A 20,021-nucleotide genomic window follows, 5' to 3' on the forward strand; every position below is an offset into this window, starting at 1 on the left:
GACTCAGTAGTGAATCTTGGTTTCAAGGGATCGCATAATATTTACTCTTCAGTTTCAATTCACATGAAAAAAGCAGGAAATTCCCTTCTTCTTCCCCTCCTAAAGGCTCATAGTGCTGATTCCTGCTGCTGGAGAGCCTGCCTAACACTGAAAGCTTAACCCTCTACCTTAAAAGTTTTGAAAATTTTCAAAATCTAACTAAAAATGTGTAATTTTGCACTTTTTTGAGATGTTTATCTTATAAGATGCCAAAGCACAAGATAAATATTTCAAACTTCATTCACCGCTGAAATGTCGCTGCTCTGAGATGATATGTAGTAATAGTTTGTCAGCACATGAGTAGATAGATCTCTGTGGAAATAAAAAGCAATAGGCAAAGCTCAAAGGGTAGGATTCTTCATTCTAGGATAGCACTGCACTGCAAATTTTAGATTTTTTTCTATCTGTTGTTTTCTGCTTAGAAACTTAGGGAGAACAGCTCTTGTAATAATATCCCATACCATGCGGTTATTCCCAGCATATGAAAGTGTGCAATATTCAGCTAATTTAGTGATGAGTTGACAAGAGATGGACAGAGAAATGTTGGGCTGAACAACTCAACCAAAATATTAAAGATATTTGATCTATCCTCAATCTTTTCTGCATCCCTTTTTTGCTCCTTCAAACTAGTGTGAAGCGTTTGCCAGTGCCACTGCATCTCTCTAAGATATTTTCTGGGAGTTTCCTCTACCTTGGAAGCCTAGTAATGGGTAATTTTTTTTTTTTTACAGGAAGAAGAGGAGGCAGTGCAAATAGGAAGAATGCAGGTACATCTGCAGGAGAAAGGGTGTTGCTCCCTTCCCCACTTAGGCAGGTATGGAAATGGGTCAGCACAAAAATTGCCATACATCCTCCTTGCATTCCTCACAGCCACATGTCTGTCCTGCCTGGCGTCTAGTAAATTTAGGGAAGTTTCAGACCTGCTTTCATCTGCAGTCTGGTATGCCAGACTCAGTGCACCTGAGAAAGCAGACACCAACGGGAATACTGCACGCGCCCTTCAGCCACACACCTCACTCTGCTGCAGAGTTTTTTCTCTTTCCAGGCCTGCTCAAAGGAGCCACCAAAAGTGGTCTCAGAGCAGACAAGGGCCAGTGTGTTTGAAGTAATGGAACAAGGCAGCAAGGTGACTAGGGGCGGCCACCTGAGCACACTCTGAGGACTGGTCTCCCCCCTGCTTTTGTTGTGTCCTGGGGCTCTGAAGCTGGGCAGCTGTGCCTGCTGCGGCACCTTGCCTTGACTGTCATGCAGATGCCAAACAAATGAGTCTTCCCATCCCTCTGCAGTTTTTTTTCTTGAATTTCTACTAGCCTTTGCTAAAGCGTGTGGCAGCATGTTCTGTTAGTGAACTGACAGGAAATGAGCTGTCTAGTTTTCCACACTCTTGGCTGGGAAACTCTACAGCTTCTGAGCTGCATTGGTTGTAATGTAGGGATAGCTCATTAGGCAGGACATGTAATCAGATGTTACCTGTTTGCAACTCTGTCACCCAGTTTTCATTCTGGCATAATAGTTCTTCAGTCTGTGTCATTTTATACAGCACTGATCCTAAACTTTCAGGTAGCCAAAGAGCACCAATTTCTTTATTTAGTGTTTTATAGAAATTATTATATTTAGTTACTTCAATTTACCTCTACCTTCATCTTTTTTTCAAATAGTATGGAGAAATCCTGTAGCTGATAGACTGTGCTCCATAAACCAATATCCTAATGACTGGAGACAACAGCTCTGTCAATACGCAGTCTGTAGAGCATTTTTTTTTTTGTACAATGAAACTTGTATGCAGAGGAATTTCCATACCAGGAGCTACAAGTTTAATTTACTTCAGTGCCAAATAAACATCACTACATTTATTAAAGGGATTGTATGTCACGATACCTACAATAGCATAGGTCAGACTCTGTAACCCAGGAGATCTCTTTCAGTCCTTTGTTCCTAGCTGGAAAAGATCCTAGTAATCAAAACAAAGAGGAACCATTTTCTCTCCTGGGAACAGATCACTAAGTTCCCATACGGCAAAACAAAATTATGCAATGAGGCAACATAACGTCCTGGGCATGTGGAGTCTTGTGCTCACAGCACTCACGTTTCAGCAGGCAGCTCTGCACAGGAGAGCGGTGTGAAATGGTGGAGAGCTTCACATCAACACTTGTGAGGTTCCCCGATCTGTGTTGGAGTAAAAAGATCTGATCCTTCCCACCTGTATCTCTGCAAAAGAAAAGTACCTCTAGTTTCCCTAGAACTACGTTCACAACCCAAGTATAGAACCCATGCCCTTTCTGATATTAACCAAGATCAATGAAGAAACATATCAGCTGAGGAGTTAGAAAGCTGTCATTTACATGATACACATAATGAGCATGGGGATGATCCGTAGGTATGATACACTGAATGACAATGGGGAAATAGAGAATGCAACACAAACAGTTTATAGATATCACAGTGACTATGGTTTCCAGACTTCCTTCTAGTAGTTCTAGCTAAAAGGCACACATTGGGGGATAGATCCAATACACTTTTTCCTTGATCAGCCCTCCACCTACTCCACTAGAGACATAAATTAATTCAGATTCAGGGCTTGAAGTTTATGCCTAAAGCATTTGTAGAAGAAAGGCTTAAATTTATTAAGCCTATTACATTCTTTTAGGTACAGGAGTAGACAAACAGGATTCCTCTGCACCATCAAGCCAAAAAACGCACCTTTTTACAGAAAGCAAGCATCTTTAGGCTTTCTAGTAACTCCACTAGTCTCTCTCCTCTCTTTCTACACTTCTGCTGCCCTGCCTGTCATCTTTCCTTCTTGGAGGCTCTTGACTGAATCCCTGCATTGCTTGGCCACCCTCACATGTGAAGAGCCATAAAAATGTAAAGTCAGGCTACGCTTCTGCAAACATGAATATATATGTAATACCACTGAAGGGTTACTCACATGCATGAGTGGACTCTGAATAGGACTTGTTCTTATTGTAGAAACCAGATACTTCTGCAGCAGCAAGTGCTAGATTGATTCCTGACCTGGGTTTCTCCATATTATAAATTCTTCTTTCTAAACCAATCTGTTGCTAAAAGGAGCAATTTAAACCCTTAGGGCCCTTAGTGTTATTATAATGGGGAGCCTATTGCTTCCTATTAATACTGCTCTAATCTTCTTAGATGAAGAATCCTATCTGCAAGTCAGGCTGGCTCAAGCACATTTATAGCTACAGGTCATTTCTTTGCAGCTGACACAGAAAGATGGTTGGATTCAGAACACCTGGCATAATATGTATAAAGGTTGATAGTGCCAATAAGCAAGAAAAAGAAGAGGTATGGTGTTGCCAGGGACAGGAGTGTGGTTTATAGCAGTATGTGGTTATAGGCAGCCTAGTGTCAGGTTCTTTGATAAACTGATAGAAGAGGCTTTTATTAGAAGTGTAGTTGGTATTTATATTAAAAATTATAAGGAATAGTTTTTTTCTTTTTTTTTCCTTTACTGTCTTAGATACAAATTGTTTTATAGCAGAATAATATGAGTGTAGCAAGTATTTCAAGGAGATAAGATAAGGGAGGAAGGAAAGCTCAATACTTATAAAAAAAAAACTATAGTGAAATAAGACCTTTACAAAACTATACATGAGAAATTCAAAAATGAGTTATAAAAGTGAGAGATGCATACATTTAGCTCTGTGTACTTGTTTTTCTAAATTAACTGCTATAGTGTCAGGCATCTAGCATGTATTCAGGTTAACTTGATGTATTAGTAGTTCTATTAATGTTATCAGATGTCTTCTCAGGTGAGCAGAGTTAGAATTTTGATTGAAAATCCATATATGACTGTTAGTAGGAATTGTTTACTAATATACCTTCTTTCACTGAAAAGTTGCAGTGCCCCCACAAATTGCTAATATATACTGAGATTTGAAAGCTAATGTCTAAGAGTTCACTTATGATCACTTTTTTCTAGAAAAAGCACAGAATCAAGTGAGTGAGATTAGGTCACACATAAAGGGAATTTCTTTAACATGAAGAGTCTCCATGGAGTCTACTTCTAAATAACTGCTGCTCAGAACATCTGAAGGTCTCTGTGACTAATAAGTGGGAATCTCCTAATGATCTTAGTTATTTTTATGCAGGTCTGATACCACATGTTGCACTGCCTTAATGAAGGGAAGCACTCTAGGATCACCAAGCGAGCTTACAGAACTGTAGAGGTGAGTAGAGCCTGCAGGAGAGAAGGAGGAAGAATGAAGTGAAAGCCCCCCTCAAAAAAAGCAAAATAGCAAGATACAGCATCAACACCAGAGAAACAAAGGCAAGAAACTGCAGGAAGAAAAAGAACAAAAAGAAAGCAACTAAAGGTGACAAAAGGACAGTACCAGCAAAGGATTTTGAGTTTTCTTTTTTGTTCCTTTTCCTTTTTTATTTCTCTTCTGCTTTACTGATCAAAATGGGACAGCAGTTCACCAATGCCGAAGGGGAACAAACAGAAATCGATGTTGCTGAATTGCAGGAATGGTATAAGAAATTTGTGGTGGAATGTCCCAGTGGGACTCTGTTCATGCATGAATTCAAGCGCTTCTTTGGAGTCCAGGATAATCGCGAAGCTGCAGAGTATATTGAAAACATGTTCAGAGCTTTTGATAAGAACGGGGTAAGTGGCAAGGAGTTGTTGCAATGATTTTGCCAATAACCAGCACTCTCTACCTTCTGCAATTTGGAGATGCTTTGGAGCAGTTTCCACTCTTATTATGTTTAATGAGATAAAGGCAAGGAATCTGCCAGGGCTATATTGCAGTTGCATCACTTCTTGCAATGCAAGAGCTGACTGAAAGCGTGCTCTTTGGGTTCAAAATGCACTTGGAAATGAACAGCGGGGGATACAGCAGTGAGGCTGGTGAGATCCTGCACTGTGTTGCAGTCTCCTTCCTTACACAAGAAGCACATACTGCACCCATCTTTATGGCATGGTGTGGATTTATCTCCTCATAAATCTGTATGCGAATTAAGGACAGAATGTCCTTCTTCAAGTGCCTAAGGATGGATTAAAAGGTTTAAACTTGGGCAGCCACACTTCTGAGACAGTATTGCTGGAAGATCTTCAAATAGCGAAGGTTACTAACAGAAAAAATATTTATCTGTTCTGATACAGGAGAAATTACAGTGGAGGGAAGTCCTACTTGGACTTGATATACAGTGGAGGAAATGTGTATGTACCTTACGAACAGGTAGCCTGTAACAAAATATTGATTTTAGCTACTCAGAAGCTAAGGAATGCTGAATAATTGAATGCTGAAGGAAATGCCGATATTTTGGTCTTGATTCTCTTAGCTGTATTTGTCATCAGATGCCTGAGAAGTGAGCTTCTTGGTTCTGCAGCAGTTTATACTTACTCATGCACTGGTGTGAGTGATAGCATAATAATAGCGTGTAATATTTCAGATACTCAAATCAACATAAGGCGGCTGTCTTTCTCCTATTGAAATAGGTAGGTGATGTTTGCCAAACTGTTAGATTTTTCAGATGCTCTTGATCATATTTGAGGTATGTGCTTGTTTGTCTATCCACATAGGAAAAGGGGAGACAAGTATTAGATATTGCGTGTATTAGACAAAACAATTTCTATCAAGTTTTCTTTGAAACCAGTGGCAAAATTTCACTGTGGTAGTAGTAAAAGTCAGTTTGTGAGAGATGATTATTAAAAAGCTACAGAAAAGATAGACAGATAAAACTTGTCTCAGAATTTGAACTGGGCAAAACCTGAGCTCCTGCAAAAAGCATAGATCCAAACCGCATAATGAAATTCATGTAGAAAAGGATTCCTGCAGAAGTGTCCTGGTCTCTATGGCCTGCTGTAGCCAGGCAAAATATGCTTATCCATGCAATACAGGTAGTTTTTTCTAATAGCAATAAACAGTGTGTGTTACAGGAGGAAGTCTCAGCTTAAAGAAGTTTCTCTAATGACTGAGCCCCCTCCTCCTTTTTTTTTAATAGGGACAGGATACTTGCATGTATGCTAAAATTAAGTGCATTAAATTAGCTGTAGCTTTATGCATTTGCTAAATAGGCCTATGGTATATAATTAGTTAAAATGGGCCTAACGATCAATTTTCAGGGCGTAGTGATCTAAGGATTATTAGTGCTAAGGTAAGGACATCAGAACAAATGCATTCTAAATTATCTTTTTTGTTTCCTAAGTCCAGTAGTAGCAATTTTTGTTCCAAAGTATTACACAGTATTTAAGTGCCCAGTGACAAAGCAGCCAGCGGAGGACGTGCATAGACTGGATTTTTCAAAGGCCAGTTTTGCAAACTAGGTTGGGACTGCTCAAAGGTGACATGCGCTGTTGAGCACCTGGTCTTTGGGACTGGTGCTGAGCTGCATGAGGGCCATCTGCTGGAGGCTGCTGAAGGAACTATGAATATTTCTAAAGCATTTTAAAAAAGAGTTTCAGGAGGCTAAACACTTGACATAAATCTTAATGCAAGTGCTCTTGCTGCTTCCTTCTGAACAGTTACATTTTCACTGTTGTCACCATCTTCCTCAGATAAATCAAGATCAATCAAGGGTGAAGCACAGAAGAAGCAGCAGTGCTTGAGTGTTAGTCTTGCAGGTGAAGCAGCTAAAGTCTCTCAGAATGGTGACCCCTTCCAGTAAAGTCAGCACTTCCTGCGCTCAATGATCCTCTCCTGCCTCTCCGTCATCCATGTGATCTGTATTGTCCCAGTGCATTTATATTTGTATACATAGTGTATTTCTGGAGTCCTAGCAAGTGTCCCCCCTTATAGTGGTATGGGAAACTTGCTTATTATCTGTTCTTACACTTTTTCAGGTGCTCATCCTGGGGTGGGGGTGGGGGGGAGGAGGGACATGCTGAGGGGCATGACTGTACGTACAAATATTCTGGGAAATGCACAAGTCTTCTATAAATGTAAAGTGGGAAATAAATAGCTGTTTTTCATCCCTCTTTCACAGGCAGTTTTCTGTCAACTGTGTGGTTAATTGCCATTAAGACTGTCTCTTCTTTTCCTACAGGATAACACCATTGACTTTCTGGAATATGTGGCTGCTCTAAACCTTGTTTTACGAGGAAAACTGGAACATAAACTGAGGTGGACATTCAAAGTATATGACAAGGATGGGAATGGCTGCATAGATAAACTTGAGCTGCTAGAAATTGTTGAGGTAAGTGGGTATTGCCTAATTACTTATATTTAATCATTCTCTGGCAACATAATGATACACATAATTCATGCAATGCATATAGTGATAATCCACTATGTCAAAGCAGCTGTGGGTAGTGATTAAGTGAAAATGCCTGGCCTAAGCAAAAGAGGTCACTTGTGGAGTGGTTTGGTGGAGACCTAATGGGGCTGATGAGGAATCAGTTATACCCTGGGGCAGTCACAGGCCTTGGCCCTACTTAGGAATTCTAATTCCTAACAGGAATTAGGATTCTATGATTCTATGATTAGGAAGCAGCCCAAACTGCAGCAGCCTGGTGCTGCTGGGAAGTTCCCATATCTCTCTGCACTGCCTTGCGTTTCCTTTCACACCAAACTTTGTCACATGAATTGGAAGTAGAAGGGGGCTTTCGTCCTGTATTCCTTACAGGAGCCAGGTTTCCTGTTTGAGTATATGTGAGAGTAAGCATAAATTTGTACAGAAATCCTTTTCATATTTCTTTCTGGGTTTTTGTTATATTCTGCAATTGCTTTTAATTATTGACTGTGGAAGTATGAGAGTGCATATGTCCTAGTGGTTTAGCACAGAGGGACAGATAGGAGACACCTGGGCTTTTACTGTTGTGTAACTAGGTAAATCTATCAGTGATTGTGTTGGAGTCTCTGCCCCTGCAGCACAGGTGCTGTTACAGTCACCCTTTCACAGCTGCATTGCAAAGGCTTCATCAGTGGTTTCAGCCAATTTAGGCTCTTATGTGAACTGCAATATCAAGAAAACTCATCAGAGCAGTTGAATCTTTCTGTGCAAAACAAGTTCTTTTGGCTAAGATGTCAGCAGCTGGGGAAATGTGATCAGTTCTAGCTACCTGCATCACCAGGAAAGATGAGATAAAGAGTTTGGGGAAAGGAGTCTAGGGCAGGTTCAATTATGGTTTTAAGGTCAGCAAGGAAGTGGCCAGAGTTGTGTTCTGCTCTTGCTAATCCCCTGTCTGGGAAGACTTCTGACAAAACCCTTCAGCCTGATGAGCAAAATTAACAGTGAACAAGTAATTGCTTTGCGAGGAGGAGAGGAATGAATACACAGAGGGAGGAATAGGCAAAATCTGCTATGTTCCAGTGACATAGTGGAAGGGAAACTATGGGTCAAAATATGTGCTAATAGAAGGTTGTGATTTTGCAGCTTGGGCATAAATTCACTAGGGGAGAGAGAAGTGGTTAAATCCAGGTGTGCCTACTTTCAGATCAGCATGGACCCTGGAAAAAATCATTTAACTTCTAAGAATGATTTTTTTCACTGTGAAACTCTTACCTTGCTACTTGCAAAGAAACTTAAGGTTTGACCAATAGACATAAGTAAAATTGATGGGCAGCAATTTCAAAGTACAAATAATGTAATCTGCAGTGTGCATAATATAAGGTAGGAGATTTTATTAGTTATCTGGAGCTTTTCAGTGGCAGATATTTCTGAAAAGGTTAAAACTGAAGTCCTCAGACCTCTACACTGCTGAGAATATATGTACACCACTGATTTCCATGTGCCAGTCCTTATAATCTGTGAACTTCTTTACAGTCTATCTACAAGCTGAAGAAAGTGTGCCGATCTGAAGTGGAGGAGAGGACTCCATTGCTCACACCAGAGGAGGTTGTGGACAGAATATTTCAGTTAGTGGATGAGAATGGGGATGGTAAGGAACTGATAGCTTAGATTGTGCTTGTACATAATGAAAAATATCTATGCTGGCTAGACTCATTTTAATTTAGGTTTATCAAAAAAAATCACTTAGGACAATCATATTACTCATATTAGTCATTTCAGGTTAGGCTCTGGTCTGTTGTGCTGAGGTTAGAATCTAGAGCAATTGTATGCAGCAGTAGAAAATATTATTACTTTAATATAAAATATACAGGAGTCACTATTCCATCTGGATTTTGATGCCATACCCATGTCATTCTCAAAGTCTCAAGTAGCCAGACTGGAGATTCCAGTCCAGGCATAAATAGCCTGAATAAAGACAACAGGTCTAGTCAAATAACACAGAGTTTGCAGGATCAGACTTGCAATCCTTCTGGAGGAGTGTGTATAAACTAGTGCAACACTTCCTGTTAGCCAGAAGGACAGTGCAGGTGTGAATAGCGTAGTTAACAGGGCGGTGGTTTGTCTTTTATTTAGCTAACCTAAACTACACAGGGGAATTATGTAGTGTATCTTTTATCTTATTAACACATTTTCTTCTGATACATAGGACGTTTTTACTTCCTGTGTCTTCCTCTTCATATGTGTCTTACTATCTGTCATGTTTTGTGTCCCTATCCTTTGTCCTTCTCATCCTGTTTACAGGGCAGTTGTCTCTTGATGAATTCATTGATGGAGCCAGGAAAGACAAGTGGGTGATGAAGATGTTGCAAATGGACGTCAACCCTGGGGGATGGGTCTCAGAGCAGAGGAGGAAGAGTGTTTTGTATTAAGAGAATCCAATTTTAATGTGACTGAAAATGTGATGCTGGCTACAGCTTTGGCTCTTTTACTCCAGGGGGGTAGTGGCTTTCATTTTGAATACAATCTCAGCATCCAAATGAAGACTCCCAGAGGTTTAAGAGGGCATATCTGAGTCTAAAGCCTGTATGCTGCATGCAGCAAGGATTGCTGGTACCCAGAGCAATGGGTCCATGAATAAGTCCTTTTGTGTACACAATGCCCTGTTTGCCAGCTCTGGTTTTTGGTTACATCCTAAGGAACAAACTTTTTGTGGTTTCCTGCAGTGGTTTCCTGGGAGCGTTTCTTATGCTGGTGGCAGAAGAGATCAGACAGGGAGAATTCCTGAGAGAATTCCTGATGTTGTGGTACCACTTTTGGTGCAGATTAGTGTCTCTCTGCCTCTATCGTTACTGCCTACAGAGGTATGAACATATCAAACCCAAAATGACAACAAAAGAGGTGCTCTAATAGCAGGCACTATACATTCAGGAAATCTGTCACAACTTACAGTGTGTGCATGCAGTTGATTCTAGTAGGTTATACTACTTTAACAAAACTAATGAACACCAACATATCACTATCAGAAATAAAGATTGTAAGAGAACCAAGACTGTATACAGAGTTCAGGAAAATGTAATGTGCAGGCTGGACAGGTGCAATACTAACTTACATCTCCCTTCTATGGACCACACTTTGCTGCTTGCACCAGTTCAGATTTGCACAGCCTCTGTTTCTTCCTGAGTCATTGTTTTAGGACAGTTTCCCCTGACCCATGGAGCTAGTCTGAGCTCACTCAGTCTTCACAACTTTCACTGCACTGGAAGAAGCTGGGTGCGATGAGAAGCAAAGGGAGAGCAGAATTTTGCCTGGGAATTTTTGGTGTAGTTGGACTGGTTGGTTTAGCCCTGGTTTATCAGTAGAACCAGCAGAATAGCACAAGTGACAAATTTGGTTGTGTTAATATTGTAGTACAGTGGTTTTACACTGTTTACTGATCCAGTCACAGACTACAGATATAATTTGCACAGCCTATAGAATGAGCATTGCTATTCTTATGGCTAATCCGTATATGTGTGTGTGTGTGTGTGTGTCTATCGTGTGGAAAGAGAATTTGAATTGAACCAAAACATTGATTCAACCTTATTGGATTATTTAATGGATTTTTTTTTTTTTTGCAAGAAAAATATCACCAGGAAAATGACATGTGTTTTGGTCTGTTTTATTGGAAAATTAAAATAATAAGGAAATTAGTCAAATTCCATATATGGAGAAATATGAAATTCCTTTTTTTGGCCTTTAAGTATGACAATGGTATTTTTCATTAGCTCACTAGTTTGCAGTCTTGTCAATTTAACTGATTTTTAAATTCAGGAACATGAGGATGTATTTAGAACAACGCAATCGGTGCTAGAGTTCAAATGCATATACAGTTTATCAGCTAAAGATCTGAGAGAATCTTGATTCTAACTTCCATGAGGACCCTGAAGAAAGATTTGCATTGCTGAAAGTCATGACCAATATTTGTGGTAGGATATGTATCTCAATTCCTCAAATTCTGGGATATCAGCCAATATAACACACTTTGTGTTTTGCTTCTCTCACAATTCTTAATTTTAAGTGCATGTTATTTATAGTTACGTACTGCAGTTCTACTTAAATGCTTTAAATTTTCTTATTGCATTCACCTCACAAGATCAGACACCTCAGGAGTCATTTGGCACCCCTCTAAAAGCAGTCCTCCCCTAGGGTGGTGCAGGATGTCCTTTCACTGAGCACTTGTACAGTCATTGTTAGAAGTTTTGTAACACTTGAATTCAATAAAGAATTGTAATTTATTAAAACTTTTCTTAATCTATTTGAACCTTTTTATTTTCCACTTGGAATGAAGTTGAAGGCCTATGTAAGCAGCTGGGTATCTAACCAAGGTAATCTTTGAGTATGACATGATGAATTTAAGAGAAGTTATGGGAGTTAAGTGTAAGAACTAATCTGGCTAAGCCAAATACAGAGCAGCACTGGTAGTGCCATTGCAGATATGCTCTTGTGTCTAGCTTCTAGGTAACACCAGTGAAAAGCATATGTATAAAAAGTATTTTTATGAATAGAATTTGAAATAGCTGCTGTGCAATAATGTGAACTGACAGTGCTGTAATCAGATGGTCCCTATTTTGGCCTTGCTGGGATACAAGAACTACCCATTAAATGCTGCAGAGTTCAGGGCCAGGAGTAAAGCGTCACCTCCTCTGTGCTTTAGGCAGTCCAGAAGCAGTTGTGGTCTACACAATGGATAAGTATTCATGCTAGAATAGAGCTGGCATAACCTAGTGGAAAAATCTCTTATCAATCCTGTAATCTTTTGTTGAAAAATCAGAGTGCTTTAGTCTTAGTCGTCTTATCAAATCTGTAAGTACTAAACACTTTGATCTCCTCCCAAACTCAGCTCAACATTCACATCCAGCTATTGATGTCAGACATTGCATAATCCATTTTCCAGACTTACAGCTGAGCTAGAATTGGATTTGCCTGATCGGATTTCTTTTTGGTCTAAATTGGGACATGCGATGGCTCAGAAAAGGCAAATGCTGTCTGATCGTGTGAGCTTACTATCATCTGGTCTGATGTTTGCTGTTCCTGAAGTTGAGTAGGATTGCAGGTGGAATAATCGGGTTAGAAAGCTGAAAGTGTTGCTGTTGCTGAGGCTGGCTGACTGGAAGGGAGCAGGACCTAGTAGAGCATCGCATCCTGACCTATGCTGGATGGGCGTGTTCCCAGGGAAAGCTCCTGAGCCTGGACCTGGCAGAGCAGTGATAACCAGACTGGGAGGAAAGGGCTGTTAGCAGGAAGGTGATTGCATCTAACTCTGTGCTTAGCTGTACTCTATTCACCTGTGTCTTTGATGCTCAGACACAAGGATGTTCACAGCTGGTACGCGGAGTTTGGTGGCTTCTCAGAGGAAGGGCCTGTACTGAGGTCACAGCATTCCCCAAACCCTTGTGTGCTGCTTTTGCTAGCAGGTGTTGTGGCATCCCAAATGGCTGTGCAAGGCCCGACATGACCCCCTGGCAATTCGTACAGCGACTTCTTTGCAATCTCCCCTTATTTAGTCATTTTCTCCCAGCATTGCTGCTGAGCGCAGGTGGCACGAGAGAATATTCATTTTCTTTTCTCATCTTTCTTTTCTCTTTTTTTCCTTCTTTAAAGAAATGTATCACCTTTAAAACCTCGTATTTAAGGTAGTCTAGAGTTATGCCAGTCTGATTCACTGTGTGGGAACAGGAGCACTGTGCTGGAGGCAGCTGGGCCCCTGGGCTATGAAGGGACAGCGCTTTGAAGCCATCTGCTCTAAAGCTCTTGTTGCTTCACCTCTTTGCCTTTCAGTCCTCACGCCCTTGGGTACCAGGATGTAAAAGGAGATACTTTTGCAACATGGCCTTGTTGGTCCTTCACCTAATCACTGAGCTTATTTTTGGCTTGCTGAATCACCAGCTAGTTCTCCGCATGCCCGCTCTGCCTGAGGCAGGTTCCTTGCTGCCCAGGAGGTGGCACGGTTGCCTCTCTGTGCGGCCAAAACCCTGCGCATCTGTATGGCACCTGCGGGCTGGGGGTCAGGCCAACTCCATACATACACCTGGGCCTTTCTTGTCCTGCCCACATTTCAAAATAAATAAATTATACATGAGTTGGGGCAAAGAAAGTCACAGTATTACCTTTTAATTACTTTCAATTTGCTTTCTTAGAACCTGAAAAAGCAGCATTGGGGAGAGATGCTGAGATTTGAAAGATGCCCCCAAGCACGTGCTTACTCTGAGGCAGCCCCTCCGAACACCTTTCTCTGAAGAGTTTCCCATTAAGCGGAAATTGGGCTTGTCCACGCGATGCCGCAGCTGCTGCGGGGAGAGAGGCTGGGGCTGCGCTCGGCTCTGGGGAAGGAGTCTGTGCAGCGAGCCCATGCTGAGCCCTCCCTCAGCTCCCTGCTAACCTCTGTTTTAAAGGTTAAGTGAAGTAAGTTTTGTGCTGATCCTTCGTGGGGTGTTAGCTGTGCTGCCGGGAGGGGTGTTAAAGGCCGAGCAAATGACTCGCCCCGGCTCTGAGGCACGGCGCAATCTGCCCGAGCAGACGGTGCGAGGACGGGGCTTGCGGCCCCTTCAGAGCGTTTCCCTCTTTGGCCCTTGGGTTTGTTCGCCTTCAAGCAGCTGTGACTCCGGATTGGGCTGGCAGGGAAGGCGACCGCAGAGCTGTAGGAGGAAAGAGTGGCGGGGACACCTCGGGGGGATGCATTAAATAAAGCTGTGCTTGCTCCATGCAAACTGCATTGGGAAGGGCTTGTGGCCAGTCCTCAACTCGAGGAGCTGGGAGCAGCATCTCGTCTCCGTGGGTTCAGGGGAACCCAGGCCCCTCGTCTCTCCTGCTGCCCCTGCAAAAGAGCAACGCTAACGAAGCCAAAGTAAAGTCCTCTGCGCCTGCATTAATCCACCTTGCTGCAAACAGGTTGGTTGACTGAAAAAAAGCACAACCTCAAGTGATCTTGTAAAACAGCTTTTATTAGTTCACTACAAGATCAGAAGTACAAAAGCTGACGGGAAAAAAGTGACCAGAAAGTCGCTCATAGGTTGCTAGCATCCAGTGAGGAACAGCAGGTCACGCAGCTAGGCCAGAAGTGCTCCCAGGCGTCCTGCAGCGCCCGGCGCCCTTGCAGCGCGCTCGCCGGAGCCGCACGCCTGGCCTGGCGCGGGCAGCGCGTGCCAAGGGTGCCTGGGAGGGTGACTTGCACGAGTATTTAAGAAATTTGTTGTGCAGGTGATAAGATATGCAGGAATATTCCTGCAAGCACATGCAAAACTGCTCCCTTTCAGGTTCCTGCCACTACAGCCCTTTGCCGGAGAAACAGATCACCGAAGTTATTTGTTTCACTGGTTCAGACAGCAGTTGAAAAAGGCACTATTTTATGTTTCTAATGCTTTAAAAGAAAGCAAAGCGGAAAAACCGCTGCACTCACCATGCTTCTTTTGCTAGCTCGTAGGTGATTTTATCTATATCGTGAATAAAGGTTGATTACATAATAGCAATAAATCAAAGAATGGGAGACCAAAATTACGGATCTCGTTTGCTTATTGGGGAAGTACTGAGGCTGCTCTGGGAATACGCACAGAAAGAGAAGGTTCAGATCTGGTTTCGGGGTTTTGCCCCTCTCCTTTTGGGACCTTCTCTCTCCGTGAGTCACCGGGGCCACCCCCTGCATCGTTCCCCTCGGCAGAGGTTGCACCTTTTTGCCGCCCCCCGGCATGAGCTACGCCAAGGTTGTTTCCCTGGTTTGGGTGAGACAGGAGCAGGGCACCGGCGGGCTGCCCCGGAGCTGCCCTCGTCCCTTGGGTGCTGCAACGTGCTTTGCGGCGGCCCGTTGGCGATGGGCGAGAGCCCTTTCGCTTCCCTGCCACGCGCAGACTAGCACTGCAGCTCGCTACCGTGCCCGTGACTGCTCCTCTGGCTTGCTGGCCCCCTGCCTTGCCCAGGGGACTTTTCAAGGTGTACACATTTATTTTTTCTCTGAAGGAGAAAGTGTCACGAATATCTGGAAAATTCCCGAAACATGACACTGCTTCCTTTTACCCTGTGTGCCCATAGACTTGCCTGAAATGTGAGTGTCCTTCTGCTCGGGTAGGATGCAATTTGTCCCCTTGCAGAAGGTTCACGGGGTCTCAACCATCATTCCAGCCTTGTGTGGAGGATTTAAGTCCTACCAAGATCCTTTCTATAGACCCCCCTGCAGAGCTAGATTTCACCATTATTGCTTATTTGCTTCAAACAGCCCTATCAAGCCTGGCCTCTCTGCTGCTATGACTAGCCAGAGAACCACAAATTTCAGGCAAATGCTGTAAAGACCCAGCAGTGCCTCCTGTATCCTTTGTACGTGTTCACTGTTGCTTTTACTCTTTATTTTCTGTGCAGAGGGTCAACACAGGCCTTTGCAGCCAGACTAACAATTTATTTGGCCGTTGGGCCAAGTCTGCACCCAGCCAAGGTCTCCATGGAGCAGCAGAGGGTCTCCACGAGGGTCGGGACTTGCTTGTCACTCAGCCTCCAGTGCTGGCCACCAGCCCAGAGTGAGTTTTTGCTGCTTTCCTAAATCCTCGGCTCCCTGCGCTCTGGCCGGCTGGTCTCAGGGGTGTCCTCGTCGCTACCCTCCCTGCACAGCAGCAATTTGCAGAGGCACCCAAACAGCACAGGGCCCTCGCAGCACCGCTGAGGTCCCCTGCGAGCCAGCCCCAGGGCTGGCGTGCGTTTCTGGAGTGTGGAGCGCCTCTTGCTCATCTCTGCCCTTGTAGGAGCCAGACCTGGGGCTCCAGCGTGCGTCAGGCTCATCCTGAGCTCCACCTGCCCCAGGAGTGACACCTCTGGAGAAGATCATGGAGATCACGATGCTGCACTAGTGGGATGCTCTAATGCCTTATCACACTGGGGCTGGAGCAGCTCCCACGACCACAGACTGCTTCTTTTTAATAACATTAAGGGAAAAAAGTGAAGATGAAGTGCACATGTCCCAGGACTACTCGGCAGCCTCCTCCTCCTCCTCCTCCTGGCTATGGGGGTTCTTCCCATCATTCTGGATCAGCTGAACGATGTGGGTCAGGTCCAGGCTGCGGGTGAGGATGTCGAGCAGCACCTCATCCTTCTGCACGCCCTCCATGAACTCCTCCAGCGAGAGCTCGCCTGTGAGAAGGGATGTGGAGACGGGGGCCGTGAGATGCGGGCTATAGACGGAGACTGTAACGCAGGGCCCCACTGCGGTGCCGGGTCTGGGTACCAAACCACCCCCAAACCATTGCAGCTGAAGTGCTCACCGACCCCACGCTGCCTACCCGGGTGTCCTACCCGGGGAGACACCTCCCGCGGCTCCCGCGGCTGGCACCAGTCTGGCAGACCGAACCGCGGGCAAGGGCAAAGGGAAGAGCAGCGTTTGGCATTGCATAAAAAAGGCCCCTCACCATCTCCATTGATATCAATTTTATCAAACACCATGTTGGTGAATTCCTCAGCTGTCATCGTCTCATTGCACCGGTTAATAGCACGAATAGCCTGGAGGAAAAGGACATACAAGACAATCAATGGACATGGTACATGCATTTATATACTTATCAATACAAGCGTCTAATTGCTAGGACGTTGGAGGCCAAGCTTTTTTGCAAGCAGCTAGGTTCTGAAAGGAATAAAGAAGCCCATGGGGATTAAAGCCACTTAAAAATGCAATAAATGCATTAAAAGGTCAGGTGGCCTATTGGGATAATTCAGGAGTCATTCAGCTCTGAAAATCCTTAGTTTAAACTCAAGTGCTTATCTCAGCCTGGATTTAGGGGGATGTAGTTAAACAACCTGCAACAGGAATAAAAGGGGTCGGTGCGCGCTGGAGCTGGAAGGCCAACACGTCCAGCCTGGCCTGGGTGTTCCTGACCGAAGAGCGGGGACCACTCACTTTGATGATGTTTAGTAGTTCTCCCCTGTCGATGCAGCCATTCCCGTCCACGTCGTAGAGCTTGAAGTACCACCTCAGCTTCTGATCCACCTTCCCTTTCAGCACCAGGCTCAGAGCGGCCACGTACTCCATGAAATCGATGTAGCCGTCCTGAAAGCAGAAGAGTGGAAACGAGATTAAGTTAGAAGCAAAGAGTCAGGCAGCAAGTCATTTTCCCCATCAATTTGGGAGACCCCTCGGAAGGCTTTAACCCACGGAGGCCTCACCATGCACCCCATCAAAGCTGATACATCCCAGGGTGAGAGCTCCCCTTTCCTCCCTGCCCATCCTTGCTTGCATCTCCAGCCAGGATTGCAGCACCGATGCAAATCCGGGGTGCATTGCAGACCATCATCCTGCCTCTGAACACTGAAGCTTGCAAGCAGGCGCAGTGCCAGCTGCAGAGCATTGCGCCTGGGAAAAGGCATGTACTGCAAAGCCGTGCTGAGTTTGCTGGGGAGAATAAACCCGTGTTTTACCACCGAACAAGCCCACTGCACAGCAGAGCCAATTACAGCAAAGATCATCTGCTTTATCCCCAGATTAGGTATAAATAGCCACCAAGCCCCGCTCGCGGCCGGGATCTCCCACGCACCCGCTTCTCTGCCAGGCGCGCATTCAAACGTGGGGCAGCAAGCACAGGTAAAGCCTTAGGCACAGACAAAAGCCCCTGACTCATTCAGGCTTGTTTTGCAAAATTTGCTCTTTACTGCTAACCTAGAAGGAAGCAGACGTTTGTTTAGTGATTTTCTCTCCCTGCAGCTTGGCACCTGCTTTCCGCACGTTTGCGCACCGGTGCCTGTCGTTTTATCTCCTTTCAAACACGTGGCGTGCGCAGGAAGCAGGGCGCCAGGCCAGGCGAGCCGCGGAGGGGTCCCCCGCGCCCGCAGCGCCGCGCGCGCGGACGCAGCGCCCCGCGGCAGCCAGCCGAGGCGCCGGCTCTGCCCGCTCGGTGCCCAGCACGTACGCTAAAACCAGCGAAGCCGTAATCCTTTTGCAATTTAAAGCAACAGAAAACCAGGCTCCATCCGCGCCGGAGTCGCGGGTTGTGCCGCGGTGAACGGCTCGGGGAGGCGGCGGCTCCGCGTCAACGCGGTGCTGGTTCCCGCAGGCTTGCTCCTTCCCCGCTGCCGTGACACCGGCCATTTCAGGATTAAAGGAGACTTTGTTTTAAGGGGATTACGCACTATCAGATAAAAACCTACAGTTTAAATTAAAGGGAAATACCGAGAGAAGTCTGTTCTCTCTTTCTTCCCTTGTCTTAGCTGGCTTTTTGTGCTCCGAACACACGCACGCTTGTACGTTTGTGAACGTCGTGATGCCGACGCTCCATACCCGTAAACCCATGCAGCCTTCCCGAGCGAAGAGGTGGAGAAAACACCGAGCGCTGCGGAACAGCCGGCAAGGGAAGAATTTTTGTTGATTATGGCTTTATACTGATTTTTCACATTAAGTAACTAATATTATAGTCTGGAAGTCAATGGAGAATCAGACCATATATATTTAGATCGTATTTCTACACCCAGATATAGCACCTGCAATCCCACGCATGGTGCAGGGCACATCCAACCCAGGTGCAGACCAAGCGGGAAGGACAATATTTACCTTGTTGAAGTCAAACGTCTCAAACATTTGCTCAACGTATTTGTTCGCTGATGGACTCAGGTTTTTCAAGCCAAAAAACTGTTTGAACTCGTAGAGGGTGAGCTGGCCGGAGGGACACTCCGTCATGAACTTCTTGTACCACTGGTGGCATTCGGTAGTGCTCAGCTCCTCCACCGCTTTCCCGTCCATGTTCCCCATTTCCACGCAAAGCGCTGGTCACCTTTCGGCAAAACGGGAAGTTCTGCAGCTGTTTTCTGAAGCCGGGGGGCTTTTCTTAAATTCTGCTTCTTGCCTTTAAAGTCCAGGTGTCCCCAGCGTCGCAGGGATCAGCGTATCGGAGAACCAGCTTGTGCACGGGCTGTCCCAGGTCAGTGCCGGGGGAAAGAGGCACAGAAGACACTTTCTCACAAGGCCAGTTTTAAAGCACGACCCCCCTTCGGACGAGGCCCTGACGTTTAAGTACCTGGCAAATCCTTCCTCCGCCAATGAGGAATGGGGTGGTGACGGGCTCCTAACAGGGGCATCAAGAGTTCAGGGTTAAAATAGGGAAGGAGGTAAAACGGGAAAGCCTTGCAGATTACAGCCCCGGCCGGGGATTAGGACGGTGGCTTTTCTCCATGATGATTTAAGCTCCTAATCCACTTCATTTATGGTCTTGTCTGCCATCGTGAGGGCAGTAACTTCTGCAGTAAATTCAGACCACGAAGAAAGAGAGTAAAACACTCAGAAGTCTCTGCCCTGTTGGTGTCTTTCTGGTCTTCCTTAGTCTTATTCTGGCTGAAGTTCTCCATGTGAATGTCAACGAAAGTGGTGATGTTTCTACCTAGAAGAACAGCACTTGGAGAAGGACTGGGGGATAAAAAAGCATGTCCTAAGAAAGTGGCATGGGCCAGATCCTCCACGAGCGATGAAATCAGTGCTGTTGCTGGATTTCTACCAGCAGGGAGGCTGTCCCACAGCACTTCTAGGTTTCTCTCTCACAACTTTAAGACAAGCAGCCTGGCTTTTATATGTTGCAGAGCTCAGTATTGCTTCTGCACTGAAGAAAGTTAGGCATAGCTCTGCTAAAATAGGTGGCATTACACAGGCCTTGAAAATGGGATTAGCCCCGGGGGCTTTAGCTGGATGTACTGATGCTGCATTTGCTGGCAGCAGTAGGCACATAAACTCCCTGCTGCTCACAGCACCTCTGAGCACGGTGCACCTTTGGCTTAAGCACTCAATTTTGACCTAT

General features: G+C 44.9%; 2 protein-coding genes across 2 annotated transcripts; one reads left to right on the forward strand and one right to left on the reverse strand.

Annotated features, from left to right (window-relative positions):
• The first annotated feature begins 4,465 nt into the window (after window positions 1–4,465).
• GUCA1B (guanylate cyclase activator 1B) lies at window positions 4,466–9,665 on the forward strand. Its single transcript, XM_062595031.1, has 4 exons — window positions 4,466–4,669; window positions 7,051–7,200; window positions 8,770–8,884; window positions 9,538–9,665. The coding sequence occupies exons 1-4, from the start codon at window positions 4,466–4,468 to the stop codon at window positions 9,663–9,665; spliced, it is 597 nt and encodes a 198-aa protein (XP_062451015.1).
• Window positions 9,666–16,219: 6,554 nt separating this feature from the next.
• Window positions 16,220–18,985, reverse strand: GUCA1A (guanylate cyclase activator 1A). The gene is made up of 4 exons (XM_062595076.1): window positions 18,788–18,985; window positions 17,144–17,293; window positions 16,659–16,749; window positions 16,220–16,383 (listed from the first exon to the last, which is right to left on the reverse strand). The coding sequence occupies exons 1-4, from the start codon at window positions 18,983–18,985 to the stop codon at window positions 16,220–16,222; spliced, it is 603 nt and encodes a 200-aa protein (XP_062451060.1).
• Between the last annotated feature and the right edge of the window lie 1,036 nt (window positions 18,986–20,021).

The sequence above is a fragment of the Rhea pennata genome, chromosome 25 (assembly GCF_028389875.1).
Source record: "Rhea pennata isolate bPtePen1 chromosome 25, bPtePen1.pri, whole genome shotgun sequence".
In the NCBI taxonomy this organism is placed as follows: domain Eukaryota; kingdom Metazoa; phylum Chordata; class Aves; order Rheiformes; family Rheidae; genus Rhea; species Rhea pennata.